This window comes from Petromyzon marinus (assembly GCF_048934315.1).
Source record: "Petromyzon marinus isolate PM22_M1 ecotype Great Lakes invasive population chromosome 77 unlocalized genomic scaffold, UKy_Petmar_22M1.pri1.0 chr77_unloc.2, whole genome shotgun sequence".
Lineage (NCBI taxonomy): Eukaryota > Metazoa > Chordata > Hyperoartia > Petromyzontiformes > Petromyzontidae > Petromyzon > Petromyzon marinus.
Genome location: NW_027422622.1, coordinates 880,317 through 899,871, shown reverse-complemented (window position 1 = coordinate 899,871; position 19,555 = coordinate 880,317). Strand labels below are relative to the sequence as shown.

Sequence of the window (19,555 nt, the reverse complement as noted above, 5' to 3'; positions counted from 1 at the left end):
AAAGGCGGTCGGGCGTGGTGCTGGCCACCCACCCCCTCGTGTACCGTTCCGGCCTTCATAGGTGCTCGCTAACAGCACTTGCCCCTACAGTCTGTTACAGGCTATATGGGGGATCTTTGTCTTTGTTAGTGTGTTAGTGTGTGTTAGTGTGTGTTAGTGTGTGTTAGTGTGTGTGTAAGTGTGTGTAAGTGTGTGTAAGTGTGTGTAAGTGTGTGTAAGTGTGTAAGTGTGTGTTAGTGTGTAAGTGTGTGTGTGTTAGTGTGTGTGTGTTAGTGTGTGTGTGTAAGTGTGTGTAAGTGTGTTAGTGTGTAAGTGTGTGTGTTAGTGTGTAAGTGTGTGTGTTAGTGTGTAAGTGTGTGTGTGTTAGTGTGTAAGTGTATAAGTTTGTTAGTGTGTGTGTAAGTGTGTGTAAGTGTGTGTAAGTGTGTGTAAGTGTGTGTTAGTGTGTTAGTGTGTTAGTGTGTAAGTGTGTGTAAGTGTGTGTAAGTGTGTGTAAGTGTGTTAGTGTGTAAGTGTTAGTGTGTAAGTGTGTGTGTTAGTGTGTAAGTGTTAGTGTATTGTTAGTGTGTAAGTGTGTAAGTGTGTTAGTGTGTAAGTGTGTGTAAGTGTGTGTGTTAGTGTATTGTTAGTGTATAAGTGTGTTAGTGTGTAAGTGTGTGTGTAAGTGTGTTAGTGTGTAAGTGTGTGTGTTAGTGTGTAAGTGTGCGTGTTAGTGTGTAAGTGTGTGTAAGTGTGTGTGTGTTAGTGTGTGTTAGTGTGTTAGTGTGTAAGTGTGTGTTAGTGTGTGTAAGTGTAAGTGTGTGTAAGTGTGTGTTAGTGTGTTAGTGTGTGTGTAAGTGTGTGTAAGTGTGTGTTAGTGTGTTAGTGTGTAAGTGTGTGTAAGTTTGTGTTAGTGTGTGTGTGTTAGTGTGTAAGTGTGTGTAAGTGTGTGTGTAAGTGTGTTAGTGTGTAAGTGTGTGTGTTAGTGTGTAAGTGTGCGTGTTAGTGTGTAAGTGTGTGTAAGTGTGTGTGTGTGTTAGTGTATTGTTAGTGTATAAGTGTGTTAGTGTGTGTGTGTGTGTGTAAGTGTGTGTGTTAGTGTGTAAGTGTGCGTGTTAGTGTGTAAGTGTGTGTAAGTGTGTGTGTGTTAGTGTGTTAGTGTGTAAGTGTGTGTTAGTGTGTGTAAGTGTAAGTGTGTGTAAGTGTGTGTTAGTGTGTTAGTGTGTGTGTAAGTGTGTGTAAGTGTGTGTTAGTGTGTAAGTGTGTGTAAGTGTGTGTTAGTGTGTGTGTGTGTGTGTGTTAGTGTGTAAGTGTGTGTTAGTGTGTGTTAGTGTAAGTGTGTGTTAGTGTGTAAGTGTGTGTGTGTGTGTAAGTGTGTGTGTGTGTTAGTGTGTTAGTGTGTAAGTGTGTGTTAGTGTATAAGTGTGTGTGTAAGTGTGTGTAAGTGTGTGTTAGTGTGTAAGTGTGTGTGTGTACGTGTGTGTTAGTGTGTAAGTGTGTGTTAGTGTGTAAGTGTGTGTGTAAGTGTGTGTGTTAGTGTGTAAGTGTGTGTGTGGTGTGTGTGTGTTTGTGTGTAAGTGTGTGTGTTAATGTGTTAGTGTGTAAGTGTGTGTGTAAGTGTGTGTGTGTTAGTGTAAGTGTGTTAGTGTGTAAGTGTGTGTAAGTGTGTGTGTAAGTGTGTGTTAGTGTGTGTTAGTGTGTAAGTGTGTGTGTGTTAGTGTAAGTGTGTTAGTGTGTAAGTGTGTGTAAGTGTGTGTGTAAGTGTGTGTGTGTTAGTGTGTTAGTGTGTAAGTGTGTGTTAGTGTGTAAGTGTGTGTTAGTGTGTAAGTGTATGTGTAAGTGTGTGTTAGTGTGTGTGTAAGTGTATAAGTGTGTGTGTAAGTGTATAAGTGTGTAAGTGTGTTAGTGTGTGTGTAAGTGTGTGTAAGTGTGTTAGTGTGTAAGTGTGTAAGTGTGTGTGTGTTAGTGTGTAAGTGTATAAGTGTGTTAGTGTGTGTGTAAGTGTGTGTATAAGTGTGTTAGTGTGTTAGTGTGTAAGTGTGTGTGTGTTAGTGTGTGTGTGTAAGTGTGTGTGTAAGTGTGTGTTAGTGTGTAAGTGTGTGTTAGTGTGTGTTAGTGTGTAAGTGTGTGTAAGTGTGTAAGTGTGTGTTAGTGTGTGTGTGTAAGTGTGTAAGTGTGTGTTAGTGTGTGTGTGTAAGTGTGTGTTAGTGTGTAAGTGTGTGTTAGTGTGTGTGTGTGTTAGTGTGTGTAAGTGTGTGTTAGTGTGTTAGTGTGTAAGTGTGTGTTAGTGTGTGTTAGTGTGTAAGTGTGTAAGTGTGTGTGTGTGTTAGTGTAAGTGTGTGTGTTAGTGTGTAAGTGTGTGTTAGTGTGTGTAAGTGTGTGTGTGTAAGTGTGTATAAGTGTGTTAGTGTGTAAGTGTGTGTGTGTTAGTGTGTAAGTGTGTGTGTGTGTAAGTGTGTATAAGTGTGTGTGTAAGTGTGTGTGTGTATAAGTGTGTGTGTTAGTGTGTGTAAGTGTGTGTGTGTAAGTGTGTATAAGTGTGTTAGTGTGTAAGTGTGTGTGTGTTAGTGTGTAAGTGTGTTAGTGTGTAAGTGTGTGTGTAAGTGTGTGTGTGTAAGTGTGTGTGTAAGTGTGTGTGTGTAAGTGTGTAAGTGTATAAGTGTGTGTGTAAGTGTATAAGTGTGTAAGTGTGTTAGTGTGTGTGTAAGTGTGTGTGTTAGTGTGTAAGTGTGTGTAAGTGTGTTAGTGTGTTAGTGTGTAAGTGTATAAGTGTGTTAGTGTGTGTGTAAGTGTGTGTATAGTGTGTTAGTGTGTAAGTGTGTGTAAGTGTGTGTTAGTGTGTAAGTGTGTGTTAGTGTGTGAGTGTGTGTGTAAGTGTGTGTGTGTGTAAGTGTGTATAAGTGTGTGTAAGTGTGTGTGTGTATAAGTGTGTGTGTTAGTGTGTGCGTGGTGTTTACTAATTCGAGGCTGAGTCGACCTAGGGGAGTCCCGGGAAGGCGGCGATCTCAGAGGCCCGTGCGGTGGCAGCGGCGCGCGCATGCGCAGTGCGAAATCTGGGACACGTGGGGGGAGTGGTGGGGGGTGGGGTGGGGGGAGGGGTGGAGTGGGAGGGGAGTGGTGGGGGGTGGGGGGAGGGGTGGGGGGAGGGGTGGGGGGAGGGGTAGGGTGGAGGGGAGTGGTGGGGGGAGGGGTGGGGGCGTGGTGGGACAGCAGTGCCAACACCACCACCACCATCACCACCAACACAACCACCACCACCACCAACACAACCACCACCATCACCACCACCATCACCACCAACACAACCACCACCACCACCAACACAACCACCACCATCACCACCACCATCACCACCACCATCACCACCAACACAACCACCACCACCACCATCACCACCAACACAACCACCACCATCACCACCACCATCACCACCACCATCACCACCAACACAACCACCACCACCACCACCAACACAACCACCACCATCACCACCACCATCACCACCACCATCACCACCAACACAACCACCACCACCACCATCACCACCAACACAACCACCACCATCACAACCACCACCATCACCACCACCATCACCACCAACACAACCACCACCACCACCATCACCACCAACACAACCACCACCATCACCACCACAACCAACACAACCACTACCACCACCACCACTAAAGTGTGATTATTCTACTGAGTGTGAATAAAAATTCACGAGGTACTTCTGCAAACTCTAAGCACGACCACTGACCAGGATCACTCCGCTGCTGGATGGAGATCTCCCCACCCTGGTCACTAAGTAGTCACCATCTCCTCAGGAGATAAATCACTACATTTATCTATCTCCTCAGGAGATAAATCATTACATTAATCTATCTCCTCAGGAGATAAATCACTAAATTAATCCATCTCAGGAGATAGATCACTACATTAATCTATCTCAGGAGATAAATCACTAAATTAATACATCTCCTCAGGAGATAAATCATTACATTAATCTATCTCCTCAGGAGATAAATCACTACATTAATCTATCTCCTCAGGAGATAGATCACTACATTAATCTATCTCCTCAGGAGATAAATCACTAAATTAATACATCTCCTCAGGAGATAGATCACTACATTAATCTATCTCAGGAGATAAATCACTACATTAATCTATCTCCTCAGGAGATAGATATATAGATAATCTATCTCCTCAGGAGATGGATCGCCAAATTAATTTCACCGCTCCATCTTCTGTAGGTGGTGGTACCGTACCTAGGAATCTCACTGACCAGGATCACTCTGCTGCTGGATGGAGATCTCGTTCCTGGTCCCTAAGTAGTCACAATCTCCTCAGGAGATAAATCACTACATTAATCTATCTCCTCCTGAGGAGATAAATCACTACATCAATCTATCTCCTCAGGAGATAAATCACTGCATTAATCTATCTCCTCAGGAGATAAATCACTACATTAATCTATCTCCTCAGGAGATAGATATATAGATAATCTATCTCCTCAGGAGATGGATCGCTAAATTAATTTCTCCGCTCCATCTCCTGTAGGTGGTGGTACCGTACCTAGGAATCTCAATGGTCAGGATCACTCCGCTGCTGGATGGAGATCTCTCCCCACCCTGGTCTCTAAGTAGTCACCATCTCCTCAGGAGATAGATCACTACATTAATCTATCTCAGGAGATAAATCACTACATTAATCTATCTCCTCAGGAGATAAATCACTACATTAATTTCTATCTCCTCAAGAGATAAATCACCAAATTAATTTCTATCTCCTCAAGAGATAAATCACCAAATTAATTTCTATCTCCTCAGGAGATGGATCACTACATTAATCTATCTCCTCAGGAGATGGATCACTACATTAATCTATCTCCTCAGGAGATATATAGATAATCTATCTCCTCAGGAGATGGATCGCTAAATTAATTTCTCCGCTCCATCTCCTGTAGGTGGTACCGTACCTAGGAATCTCAATGGTCAGGATCACTCCGCTGCTGGATGGAGATCTCTCCCCACCTGGTCTCTAAGTAGTCACAATCTCCTCAAGAGATCCATCTCCTCAAGAGATCCATCTCCTCAAGAGATCCATCGTCAAATTAATTTAGCGATCTATCTCCTCAGAGGATGGATTATTATTACTTCATCATTGATTAATTTAGCGATCTATCTCCTCAGGAGATGGATCGCTAAATTAATTTCTCCGCTCCATCTCCTCTAGTGGTGGTACCGTACCTAGGAATCTCACTGACCAGGATCACTCTGCTGCTGGATGGAGATCTCGTTCCTGGTCCCTAAGTAGTCACAATCTCCTCAGGAGATAAATCACTACATTAATCCATCTCCTCAGGAGATAAATCACTACATTAATCCATCTCCTCAGGATATAAATCACTACATTAATCTATCTCCTCAGGAGATAGATCACTACATTAATCTATCTCCTCAGGAGATGGATCGCTAAATTAATTTCTCCGCTCCATCTCCTGTAGGTGGTGGTTCCGTACTTAGGAATCTCAATGGTCAGGATCACTCTGCTGCTGGATGGAGATCTCTCCCCACCCTGGTCTCTAAGTAGTCACAATCTCCTCAGAAGATAAATCACTACATTAATCTATCTCCTCAGGAGATAAATCACTACATTAATTTCTATCTCCTCAAGAGATAAATCACCAAATTAATTTCTATCTCCTCAAGAGATAAATCACCAAATTAATTTCTATCTCCTCAGGAGATGGATCACTACATTAATCTATCTCCTCAGGAGATGGATCACTACATTAATCTATATCCTCAGGAGATATATAGATAATCTATCTCCTCAGGAGATGGATCGCTAAATTAATTTCTCCGCTCCATCTCCTGTAGGGTGGTACCGTACCTAGGAATCTCAATGGTCAGGATCACTCCGCTGCTGGATGGAGATCTCTCCCCACCTGGTCTCTAAGTAGTCACCATCTCCTCAAGAGATCGATCTCCTCAAGAGATCCATCTCCTCAAGAGATCCATCTCCTCAAGAGATCCATCGTCAAATTAATTTAGCGATCTATCTCCTCAGAGGATGGATTATTATTACTTCATCATTGATTAATTTAGCGATCTATCTCCTCAGGAGATGGATCGCTAAATTAATTTCTCCGCTCCATCTCCTCTAGTGGTGGTACCGTACCTAGGAATCTCACTCACTGACCAGGATCACTCTGCTGCTGGATGGAGATCTCGTTCCTGGTCCCTAAGTAGTCACAATCTCCTCAGGAGATAAATCACTACATTAATCCATCTCCTCAGGAGATAAATCACTACATTAATCCATCTCCTCAGGAGATAAATCACTACATTAATCTATCTCCTCAGGAGATAGATCACTACATTAATCTATCTCCTCAGGAGATGGATCGCTAAATTAATTTCTCCGCTCCATCTCCTGTAGGTGGTGGTTCCGTACTTAGGAATCTCAATGGTCAGGATCACTCTGCTGCTGGATGGAGATCTCTCCCCACCCTGGTCTCTAAGTAGTCACAATCTCCTCAGAAGATAAATCACTACATTAATCTATCTCCTCAGGAGATAAATCACTACATTAATTTCTATCTCCTCAAGAGATAAATCACCAAATTAATTTCTATCTCCTCAAGAGATAAATCACCAAATTAATTTCTATCTTCTCAGGAGATGGATCACTACATTAATCTATCTCCTCAGGAGATGGATCACTACATTAATCTATCTCCTCAGGAGATATATAGATAATCTATCTCCTCAGGAGATGGATCGCTAAATTAATTTCTCCGCTCCATCTCCTGTAGGTGGTGGTACCGTACCTAGGAATCTCAATGGTCAGGATCACTCCGCTGCTGGATGGAGATCTCTCCCCACCCTGGTCTCTAAGTAGTCACAATCTCCTCAGGAGATAAATCACTACATTAATCTATCTCCTCAGGAGATAAATCACTGCATTAATTTCTATCTCCTCAAGAGATAAATCACCAAATTAATTTCTATCTCCTCAAGAGATAAATCACCAAATTAATTTCTATCTCCTCAGGAGATGGATCACTACATTAATCTATCTCCTCAGGAGATGGATCACTACATTAATCTATCTCCTCAGGAGATATATAGATAATCTATCTCCTCAGGAGATGGATCGCTAAATTAATTTCTCCGCTCCATCTCCTGTAGGGTGGTACCGTACCTAGGAATCTCAATGGTCAGGATCACTCCGCTGCTGGATGGAGATCTCTCCCCACCTGGTCTCTAAGTAGTCACCATCTCCTCAAGAGATCGATCTCCTCAAGAGATCCATCTCCTCAAGAGATCCATCTCCTCAAGAGATCCATCGTCAAATTAATTTAGCGATCTATCTCCTCAGAGGATGGATTATTATTACTTCATCATTGATTAATTTAGCGATCTATCTCCTCAGGAGATGGATCGCTAAATTAATTTCTCCGCTCCATCTCCTCTAGTGGTGGTACCGTACCTAGGAATCTCACTCACTGACCAGGATCACTCTGCTGCTGGATGGAGATCTCGTTCCTGGTCCCTAAGTAGTCACAATCTCCTCAGGAGATAAATCACTACATTAATCCATCTCCTCAGGAGATAAATCACTACATTAATCCATCTCCTCAGGAGATAAATCACTACATTAATCTATCTCCTCAGGAGATAGATCACTACATTAATCTATCTCCTCAGGAGATGGATCGCTAAATTAATTTCTCCGCTCCATCTCCTGTAGGTGGTGGTTCCGTACTTAGGAATCTCAATGGTCAGGATCACTCTGCTGCTGGATGGAGATCTCTCCCCACCCTGGTCTCTAAGTAGTCACAATCTCCTCAGAAGATAAATCACTACATTAATCTATCTCCTCAGGAGATAAATCACTACATTAATTTCTATCTCCTCAAGAGATAAATCACCAAATTAATTTCTATCTCCTCAGGAGATGGATCACTACATTAATCTATCTCCTCAGGAGATGGATCACTACATTAATCTATCTCCTCAGGAGATATATAGATAATCTATCTCCTCAGGAGATGGATCGCTAAATTAATTTCTCCGCTCCATCTCCTGTAGGGTGGTACCGTACCTAGGAATCTCAATGGTCAGGATCACTCCGCTGCTGGATGGAGATCTCCCCACCCTGGTCACTAAGTAGTCACCATCTCCTCAGGAGATAAATCACTACATTAATCTATCTCCTCAGGAGATAAATCATTACATTAATCTATCTCCTCAGGAGATGGATCACTACATTAATCTATCTCCTCAGGAGATAAATCACTACATTAATCTAGCTCCTCAGGAGATAAATCACTACATTAATCTATCTCCTCAGGAGATGGATCACTACATTAATCTATCTCCTGAGGAGATAAATCGCTAAATTCATTTCTATCTCCTGAGGAGATGGATCGCTAAATTAATCTATCTCCTCAGGAGATAAATCACTACATTAATCTAGCTCCTCAGGAGATAAATCACTACATTAATCTATCTCCTCAGGAGATAAATCACTACATTAATCTATCTCCTCAGGAGATAAATCACTACATTAATCTATCTCCTCAGGAGATAAATCACTACATTAATCCATCTCCTCAGGAGAAGGATCGCTAAATTAATCTATCACCTCAGGAGATAAATCACTACATTAATCTATCTCCTCAGGAGATAAATCACTACATTAATCCATCTCCTCAGGAGATAAATCACTACATTAATCTATCTCCTCAGGAGATAGATCACTACATTAATCTATCTCCTCAGGAGATGGATCGCTAAATTAATTTCTCCGCTCCATCTCCTGTAGTGGTGGTTCCGTACTTAGGAATCTCAATGGTCAGGATCACTCTGCTGCTGGATGGAGATCTCTCCCCACCCTGGTCTCTAAGTAGTCACAATCTCCTCAGAAGATAAATCACTACATTAATCTATCTCCTCAGGAGATAAATCACTACATTAATTTCTATCTCCTCAAGAGATAAATCACCAAATTAATTTCTATCTCCTCAAGAGATAAATCACCAAATTAATTTCTATCTTCTCAGGAGATGGATCACTACATTAATCTATCTCCTCAGGAGATGGATCACTACATTAATCTATCTCCTCAGGAGATATATAGATAATCTATCTCCTCAGGAGATGGATCGCTAAATTAATTTCTCCGCTCCATCTCCTGTAGGTGGTGGTACCGTACCTAGGAATCTCAATGGTCAGGATCACTCCGCTGCTGGATGGAGATCTCTCCCCACCCTGGTCTCTAAGTAGTCACAATCTCCTCAGGAGATAAATCACTACATTAATCTATCTCCTCAGGAGATAAATCACTGCATTAATTTCTATCTCCTCAAGAGATAAATCACCAAATTAATTTCTATCTCCTCAAGAGATAAATCACCAAATTAATTTCTATCTCCTCAGGAGATGGATCACTACATTAATCTATCTCCTCAGGAGATGGATCACTACATTAATCTATCTCCTCAGGAGATATATAGATAATCTATCTCCTCAGGAGATGGATCGCTAAATTAATTTCTCCGCTCCATCTCCTGTAGGGTGGTACCGTACCTAGGAATCTCAATGGTCAGGATCACTCCGCTGCTGGATGGAGATCTCTCCCCACCTGGTCTCTAAGTAGTCACAATCTCCTCAGGAGATAAATCACTACATTAATCTATCTCCTCAGGAGATAAATCACTACATTAATCTATCTCCTCCTGAGGAGATAAATCACTACATTAATCTATCTCCTCAGGAGATAAATCACTACATTAATCTATCTCCTCAGGAGATAGATCACTACATTAATCTATCTCCTCAGGAGATGGATCACTACATTAATCTATCTCCTCAGGAGATGGATCACTACATTAATCTATCTCCTCAGGAGATAAATCGCTAAATTAATTTCTATCTCCTGAGGAGATGGATCGCTAAATTAATCTATCTCCTCAGGAGATAAATCACTACATTAATCTAGCTCCTCAGGAGATAAATCACTACATTAATCTATCTCCTCAGGAGATAAATCACTACATTAATCTATCTCCTCAGGAGATAAATCACTACATTAATCCATCTCCTCAGGAGAAGGATCGCTAAATTAATCTATCACCTCAGGAGATAAATCACTACATTAATCTATCTCCTCAGGAGATAAATCACCAAATTAATCTATCTCCTCAGGAGATAAATCACTACATTAATCTATCTCCTCAGGAGATGGATATATAGATAATCTATCTCCTCAGAAGATGGATCGCTAAATTAATTTCTATCTCCTCAGGAGATGGATCGCTAAATTAATTTCACCGCTCCATCTCCTGTAGGGTGGTACCGTACCTAGGAATCTCAATGGTCAGGATCACTCCGCTGCTGGATGGAGATCTCTCCCCACCTGGTCTCTAAGTAGTCACAATCTCCTCAGGAGATAAATCACTACATTAATCTATCTCCTCAGGAGATAAATCACTGCATTAATTTCTATCTCCTCAAGAGATAAATCACCAAATTAATTTCTATCTCCTCAAGAGATAAATCACCAAATTAATTTCTATCTCCTCAGGAGATGGATCACTACATTAATCTATCTCCTCAGGAGATGGATCACTACATTAATCTATCTCCTCAGGAGATATATAGATAATCTATCTCCTCAGGAGATGGATCGCTAAATTAATTTCTCCGCTCCATCTCCTGTAGGGTGGTACCGTACCTAGGAATCTCAATGGTCAGGATCACTCCGCTGCTGGATGGAGATCTCTCCCCACCTGGTCTCTAAGTAGTCACAATCTCCTCAGGAGATAAATCACTACATTAATCTATCTCCTCAGGAGATAAATCACTACATTAATCTATCTCCTCCTGAGGAGATAAATCACTACATTAATCTATCTCCTCAGGAGATAAATCATTACATTAATCTATCTCCTCAGGAGATGGATCACTACATTAATCTATCTCCTCAGGAGATAAATCACTACATTAATCTATCTCCTCAGGAGATAGATCACTACATTAATCTATCTCCTCAGGAGATAAATCACTACATTAATCTATCTCCTCAGGAGATAAATCACTACATTAATCCATCTCCTCAGGAGAAGGATCGCTAAATTAATCTATCACCTCAGGAGATAAATCACTACATTAATCTATCTCCTCAGGAGATAAATCACTACATTAATCTATCTCCTCAGGAGATAAATCACTACATTAATCTATCTCCTCAGGAGATGGATATATAGATAATCTATCTCCTCAGAAGATGGATCGCTAAATTAATTTCTATCTCCTCAGGAGATGGATCGCTAAATTAATTTCACCGCTCCATCTCCTGTAGGGTGGTCCCGTACCTAGGAATCTCAATAGTCAGGATCACTCCGCTGCTGGATGGAGATCTCTCCCCACCCTGGTCTCTAAGTAGTCACAATCTCCTCAGGAGATAAATCACTACATTAATCTCTATCTCCTCAGGAGATAAATCACTACATTAATCTATCTCCTCAGGAGATAAATCACTACATTAATCTATCTCCTCAGGAGATAGATATATAGATAATCTATCTCAGGAGATAAATCACTACATTAATCTATCTCCTCAGGAGATAGATATATAGATAATCTATCTCCTCAGGAGATGGATCGCTAAATTAATTTATCCGCTCCATCTCCTCTAGTGGTGGTACCGTACCTAGGAATCTCACTGACCAGGATCACTCTGCTGCTGGATGGAGATCTCGTTCCTGGTCCCTAAGTAGTCACAATCTCCTCAGGAGATAAATCACTACATTAATCCATCTCCTCAGGAGATAAATCACTACATTAATCCATCTCCTCAGGAGATAAATCACTACATTAATCTATCTCCTCAGGAGATAAATCACTACATTAATCCATCTCCTCAGGAGATAAATCACTACATTAATCCATCTCCTCAGGAGATAAATCACTACATTAATCTATCTCCTCAGGAGATAAATCACTACATTAATCCATCTCCTCAGGAGATAAATCACTACATTAATCCATCTCCTCAGGAGATAAATCACTACATTAATCTATCTCCTCAGGAGATAGATCACTACATTAATCTATCTCCTCAGGAGATGGATCGCTAAATTAATTTCTCCGCTCCATCTCCTGTAGGTGGTGGTTCCGTACTTAGGAATCTCAATGGTCAGGATCACTCTGCTGCTGGATGGAGATCTCTCCCCACCCTGGTCTCTAAGTAGTCACAATCTCCTCAGAAGATAAATCACTACATTAATCTATCTCCTCAGGAGATAAATCACTACATTAATTTCTATCTCCTCAAGAGATAAATCACCAAATTAATTTCTATCTCCTCAAGAGATAAATCACCAAATTAATTTCTATCTTCTCAGGAGATGGATCACTACATTAATCTATCTCCTCAGGAGATGGATCACTACATTAATCTATCTCCTCAGGAGATATATAGATAATCTATCTCCTCAGGAGATGGATCGCTAAATTAATTTCTCCGCTCCATCTCCTGTAGGTGGTGGTACCGTACCTAGGAATCTCAATGGTCAGGATCACTCCGCTGCTGGATGGAGATCTCCCCACCCTGGTCACTAAGTAGTCACCATCTCCTCAGGAGATAAATCACTACATTAATCTATCTCCTCAGGAGATAAATCACTACATTAATCTATCTCCTCAGGAGATAAATCATTACATTAATCTATCTCCTCAGGAGATGGATCACTACATTAATCTATCTCCTCAGGAGATAAATCACTACATTAATCTATCTCCTCAGGAGATAAATCACTACATTAATCCATCTCCTCAGGAGAAGGATCGCTAAATTAATCTATCTCCTCAGGAGATAAATCACTACATTAATCTATCTCCTCAGGAGATAAATCACTACATTAATCAATCTCCTCAGGAGATAAATCACTACATTAATCCATCTCCTCAGGAGAAGGATCGCTAAATTAATCTATCTCCTCAGGAGATAAATCACTACATTAATCTATCTCCTCAGGAGATAAATCACTACATTAATCCATCTCCTCAGGAGAAGGATCGCTAAATTAATCTAGCTCCTCAGGAGATAAATCACTACATTAATCTATCTCCTCAGGAGATAAATCACTACATTAATCCATCTCCTCAGGAGAAGGATCGCTAAATTAATCTATCACCTCAGGAGATAAATCACTACATTAATCTATCTCCTCAGGAGATAAATCACTACATTAATCTATCTCCTCAGGAGATAAATCACTACATTAATCTATCTCCTCAGGATATGGATATATAGATAATCTATCTCCTCAGGAGATGGATCGCTAAATTAATTTCTATCTCCTCAGGAGATGGATCGCTAAATTAATTTCACCGCTCCATCTCCTGTAGGGTGGTACCGTACCTAGGAATCTCAATAGTCAGGATCACTCCGCTGCTGGATGGAGATCTCTCCCCACCCTGGTCTCTAAGTAGTCACAATCTCCTCAGGAGATAAATCACTACATTAATCTATCTCCTCAGGAGATAAATCACTACATTAATCTCTATCTCCTCAGGAGATAAATCACTACATTAATCTATCTCCTCAGGAGATAGATATATAGATAATCTATCTCCTCAGGAGATAAATCACTACATTAATCTATCTCCTCAGGAGATAAATCACTACATTAATCTATCTCCTCAGGAGATGGATCGCTAAATTAATCTATCTCCTCAGGAGATAAATCACTACATTAATCTATCTCCTCAGGAGATGATCGCTAAATTAATCTATCTCCTCAGGAGATAAATCACATTAATCTATCTCCTCAGGAGATGGATCGCTAAATTAATCTATCTCCTCAGGAGATAAATCACATTAATCTATCTCCTCAGGAGATGGATCGTCAAATTAATTTAGCGATCTATCTCCTCAGAGGAAGGATTATTATTACTTCATCATTGATTAATTTAGCGATCTATCTCCTCAGGAGATAGATATATAGATAATCTATCTCCTGAGGAGATAAATCGCTACATTATTTTCTATCTTCTCAGGAGATGGATCGCTAAATTAATTTCTCCGCTCCATCTCCGCTGGTGGTGGTACCGTGGCCGCCGATTGCCACAACGTTGAAGCGATGATGGATGAGCCGGCGGACTACGATAACGTCCAGCGGCAGGAACTTCACGTCCCGTCTCTGCAGGAGCTCAGAGAAGGTCGTTGTTTAACCTTCGTTAGACTCGATAACGTTGAAAGATTTAACTTTTTTTAAATTTAACTTTTTAAAAATATATATATATTTTTTCGCGAGACCGACGAGTAGGCCCCTTGGCCTTTGTGCGCGTTGCCGGGTGTCCTTGCTTGAGGGCGGCGGGGGAACGAGGAAAGTAGGGGGGGTGCGTAGCGAGGCGATGCGGCCTAGTTTTATATATTTTTTAAAAAACGTTATTTTATTACATTTTTAAAGTTACCAATTAACTTGAAACGGCGCTGTAAAGTCGTAGGTTCGTAAATAGCTCGCTATTTTTGGGTGTTATCGCTATTTTGTTGTTACATTTAAATTCTTAAAATCTCCTCACTGCCCGCATTGGGCCGAACTGTACAATAACCGCTTACATTGTTAAGGCATCTTTATCTGTGTAACTTTATAATATAAACTTATTACTTCATCATCATTGTTAGTGTAACTTTATACTATAAACGTATTATTACTTCATCATTGTTAGTGAAACTTTATAATATAAACTTATTATTACTACATCATTGTTAGTGTAACTTTATAATATAAACTTATTACTACATCATCATTGTTAGTGTAACTTTATAATATAATCTTATTACTTCATCATTGTTATTGTAACTTTATAATATAAACTTATTACTTCATTATTGTTAGTGTAACTTTATAATATAAACTTATTATTACTTCATCACTGTTAGTGTAACTTTATAATATAAACTTATTATTACATCATCATTGTTAGTGTAACTTTATAATATAAACTTCTTATTACTTCATCATTGTTAGTCTAACTTTATACTATAAACTTATTATTACAGCATCATTGTTAGTGTAACTTTATACTATAAACTTATTACAACATCATCATTGTTACTGTAACTTTATAGTATAAACTTATTACTACATCATCATTGTTAGTGTAACTTTATAATATAAACTTATTATTACTTCATCATTGTTAGTGTAACTTTATACTATAAACTTATTATTACTTCATCATTGTTAGTGTAACTTTATAATATAAACTTATTACTTCATCATTGTTAGTGTAACTTTATAATATAAACTTATTATTACTTCATCATTGTTAGTGTAACTTTATAATATAAACTTATTACTACATCATCATTGTTATTGTAACTTTATAATATAAACTTATTACTACATCATCATTGTTATTGTAACTTTATAATATAAACGTATTATTACTTCATCATTGTTAGTCACTTTATAATATGAACTTATTATTACTTCATCATTGTTAGTGTAACTTTATAATATAAACTTATTATTACTTCATCATTGTTAGTGTAACTTTATACTATAAACTTATTATTACTTCATTATTGTTAGTGTGACTTTATAATATAAACTTATTATTACTTCATCATTGTTAGTGTAACATTATAATATAAACTTATTACTACATCATCATTGTTACTGTAACTTTATAATATTAACTTGTTATTACTTCATTTTTATCTGTGTAACTTTATAATATAAACTTATTACTTCATCATCATTGTTAGTGTAACTTTATAATATAAACTTATTATTACTTCATCATTGTTATTGTAACATTATAATATAAACTTATTACTACATCATCATTGTTAGTGTCACTTTATAATATAAACTTATTACTACATCATCATTGTTAGTGTAACTTTATAATATAAACTTATTACTACATCATCATTGTTATTGTAACTTTATAATATAAACTTATTATTACTTCATCATTGTTAGTGAAACTTTATAATATAAACTTATTATTACTTCATCATTGTTAGTGTCACTTTATCATATAAACTTATTATTACTTCATCATTGTTAGTGTAACTTTATAATATAAACGTATTATTACTTCATCATTGTTAGTGTCACTTTATAATATAAACTTATTATTACTACATCATTGTTATTGTAACTTTATAATATAAACTTATTATTACTTCATCATTGTTAGTGTAACATTATAATATAAACTTATTACTACATCATCATTGTTACTGTAACTTTATAATATTAACTTGTTATTACTTCATCTTTATCTGTGTAACTTTATAATATAAACTTATTACTTCATCATCATTGTTAGTGTAACTTTATAATATAAACTTATTATTACTTCATCATTGTTATTGTAACATTATAATATAAACTTATTACTACATCATCATTGTTAGTGTCACTTTATAATATAAACTTATTACTACATCATCATTGTTAGCGTAACTTTATAATATAAACTTATTACTACATCATCATTGTTATTGTAACTTTATAATATAAACTTATTATTACTTCATCATTGTTAGTGTAACTTTATAATATAAACTTATTATTACTTCATCATTGTTAGTGAAACTTTATAATATAAACTTATTATTACTTCATCATTGTTAGTGTCACTTTATCATATAAACTTATTATTACTTCATCATTGTTAGTGTAACTTTATAATATAAACGTATTATTACTTCATCATTGTTAGTGTCACTTTATAATATAAACTTATTATTACTACATCATTGTTATTGTAACTTTATAATATAAACGTATTATTACTTCATCATTGTTAGTGTAACTTTATACTATAAACTTATTATTACTTCATCATTATTAGTGTAACTTTATAATATAAACTTATTACTTCATTATTAGTCTAACTTTATAATATAAACTTATTACTGCATCATCATTGTTAGTGTAACTTTATAATATAAACTTATTATTACATCATCATTGTTAGTGTAACTTTATACTATAAACTTATTATTACATCATCATTGTTAGTGTCACTTTATAATATAAACTTATTATTACTTCATCATTGTTACTGTAACTTTATAATATAAACTTATTACTACATCATCATTGTTAGTGTAACTTTATACTATAAACTTATTATTACTTCATCATTGTTAGTGTAACTTTATAATATAAACTTATTATTACTTCATCATTGTTAGTGTCACTTTATACTATAATCTTATTACTTCATCATTGTTAGTGTTACTTTATAATATAAACTTATTATTACTTCATCATTGTTAGTGTAACTTTATAATATAAACGTATTATTACTTCATCATTGTTAGTGTAACTTTATAATATAAACTTATTATTACTTCATCATCATTGTTAGTGTAACTTTATAATATAAACTTATTATTGCTTCATCATTGTTAGTGTAACTTTATAATATAAACTTATTACTACATCATCATTGTTAGTGTCACTTTATACTATAAACTTATTATTACAACACCACAACCACAACCAATACAACCACCACCACTACCACAACCACTACAACCAACACCACCACAACCACCACCACAACCACCAACACCACCACAACCACCACCACAACCACCACTACCACAACCACTACAACCAGCACCACCACAACCACCAACACCACCACAACCACCACCACAACCACCACCAACACCACCACAACCACCAACACCACAACCACCACCAACACCACCACAACCTCCACCACAACCACCAACACCACCACCACAACCACCACAACCACCACCCGAACCACCAACACCACCACAACCATAACCACCACAACCACCACAACCACCAACACCACCACAACCACCACCACAACCACCAACACCACCACAACCACCACCAACACTACCACAACCACTACAACCAACACCACCACAACCACCAACACCACCACGACCACCACCACAACCACCAACACCACAACCACCACAACCACCACCACAACCACCAACACCACAACCACCACAACCACCACCACAACCACCAACACCACAACCACCACCACAACCACCAACACCACCACAACCACCACCACAACCACCACCACCACCACCACCACAACCACCACCACAACCACCACCAGTCCTGGCCCAGGGATTGAACCGTGACTTTTCGGAGGTGATGGTGTCCGTCGTTCCATGCCCAGACCTCACGCGTCCTCCGTTCAACTGCGCAGCCCCGGGTAAGGCAGATCACCGCTCACCACTCACCCGCTCACCCGCTCACCCGCTCACCACTCACCACTCACCCGCTCACCACTCACCACTCACCCGCTCACCACTCACCCGCTCACTCGCTCACCACTCACCCGCTCACCACTCACCCGCTCACCACTCAACCGCTCACCCACTCCCTCGCTCACCACTCACCACTCACCCGCTCACCACTCACCACTCACCACTCACCCGCTCACCGCTCACCCGCTCACCCGCTCACCACTCACCACTCACCCGCTCACCACTCACCCGCTCACCCGCTCACTACTCACCACTCACCCGCTCACCACTCACCCGCTCACCACTCACCACTCACCCGCTCACCACTCACCACTCACCCGCTCACCACTCACCCGCTCACCACTCACCCGCTCACCACTCACCTGCTCACCACTCAACCGCTCACCCACTCCCTCGCTCACCACTCACCACTCACCCGCTCACCACTCACCCGCTCACCCACTCACCACTCACCACTCACCCACTCACCACTCACCCACTCACCGCTCACCACTCACCCGCTCACCCGCTCACCACTCACCACTCACCCGCTCACCCACTCACCGCTCACCACTCACCACTCACCGCTCACCCGCTCACCGCTCACCACTCACCCGCTCACCACTCACCACTCACCCGCTCACCACTCACCCGCTCACCACTCACCACTCCCTCGCTCACCACTCACCCGCTCACCCGCTCACCCGCTCACCACTCACCCGCTCCCTCGCTCACCACTCACCACTCACCCGCTCACCACTCACCCGCTCCCTCGCTCACCACTCACCACTCACCCGCTCACCACTCACCCGCTCACCACTCAACCGCTCACCCACTCCCTCGCTCACCACTCACCACTCACCCGCTCATCCGCTCACCACTCACCACTCACCCGCTCATCCGCTCACCACTCACCACTCACCACTCACCCGCTCACTCGCTCACCACTCACCTTCACCACTCACCCGCTCAACACTCACCCGCTCACCCGCTCACCACTCACCCGCTCACCACTCACCTGCTCACCTGCTCACCACTCACCCGCTCACCACTCACCACTCACCCGCTCACCACTCACCCGCTCACCACTCACCACTCACCCGCTCACCACTCACCCGCTCACCACTCACCACTCACCCGCTCACCTTCACCGCTCACCACTCACTGCTCACCACGCACCGCTCACCACTCACTGCTCACCACCCACCGCTCACCACCCACCGCTCACCACCCACCGCTCACCACTCACCGCTCACCACTCACCGCTTATTTGTCTAGC

At 40.0% G+C, this 19,555-nt stretch overlaps 2 protein-coding genes across 5 annotated transcripts in view; one reads left to right on the top strand and one right to left on the bottom strand.

Annotated features, from left to right (window-relative positions):
- The window catches only part of SRRD (SRR1 domain containing), an 84,414-nt gene extending 70,187 nt beyond the window's left edge, over window positions 1-14,227 (bottom strand). Inside the window, exons 1-2 of one of the 3 annotated variants that reach the window (XM_076058601.1) lie at window positions 14,110-14,214; window positions 2,937-3,032 (exon numbers count right to left, since the gene is read on the bottom strand). In XM_076058601.1, the coding sequence (XP_075914716.1) occupies window positions 2,937-3,018 (82 nt within the window). In that variant the 5' untranslated portion in view covers window positions 3,019-3,032; window positions 14,110-14,214. Of the gene's footprint in view, window positions 1-2,936; window positions 3,033-14,109 lie in introns of those variants that run through there. The other 2 variants (XM_076058603.1, XM_076058602.1) reach the window with 2 other exon arrangements.
- LOC116958451 (ester hydrolase C11orf54 homolog) overlaps window positions 14,098-19,555 on the top strand; it is a 53,223-nt gene continuing 47,765 nt past the window's right edge. For both annotated transcript variants that reach the window (XM_076058605.1, XM_076058604.1), the window contains exons 1-2: window positions 14,098-14,219; window positions 18,144-18,242. In XM_076058605.1, the coding sequence (XP_075914720.1) occupies window positions 14,141-14,219; window positions 18,144-18,242 (178 nt within the window). In that variant the 5' untranslated portion in view covers window positions 14,098-14,140. The remainder of the gene's footprint in view (window positions 14,220-18,143; window positions 18,243-19,555) is intronic.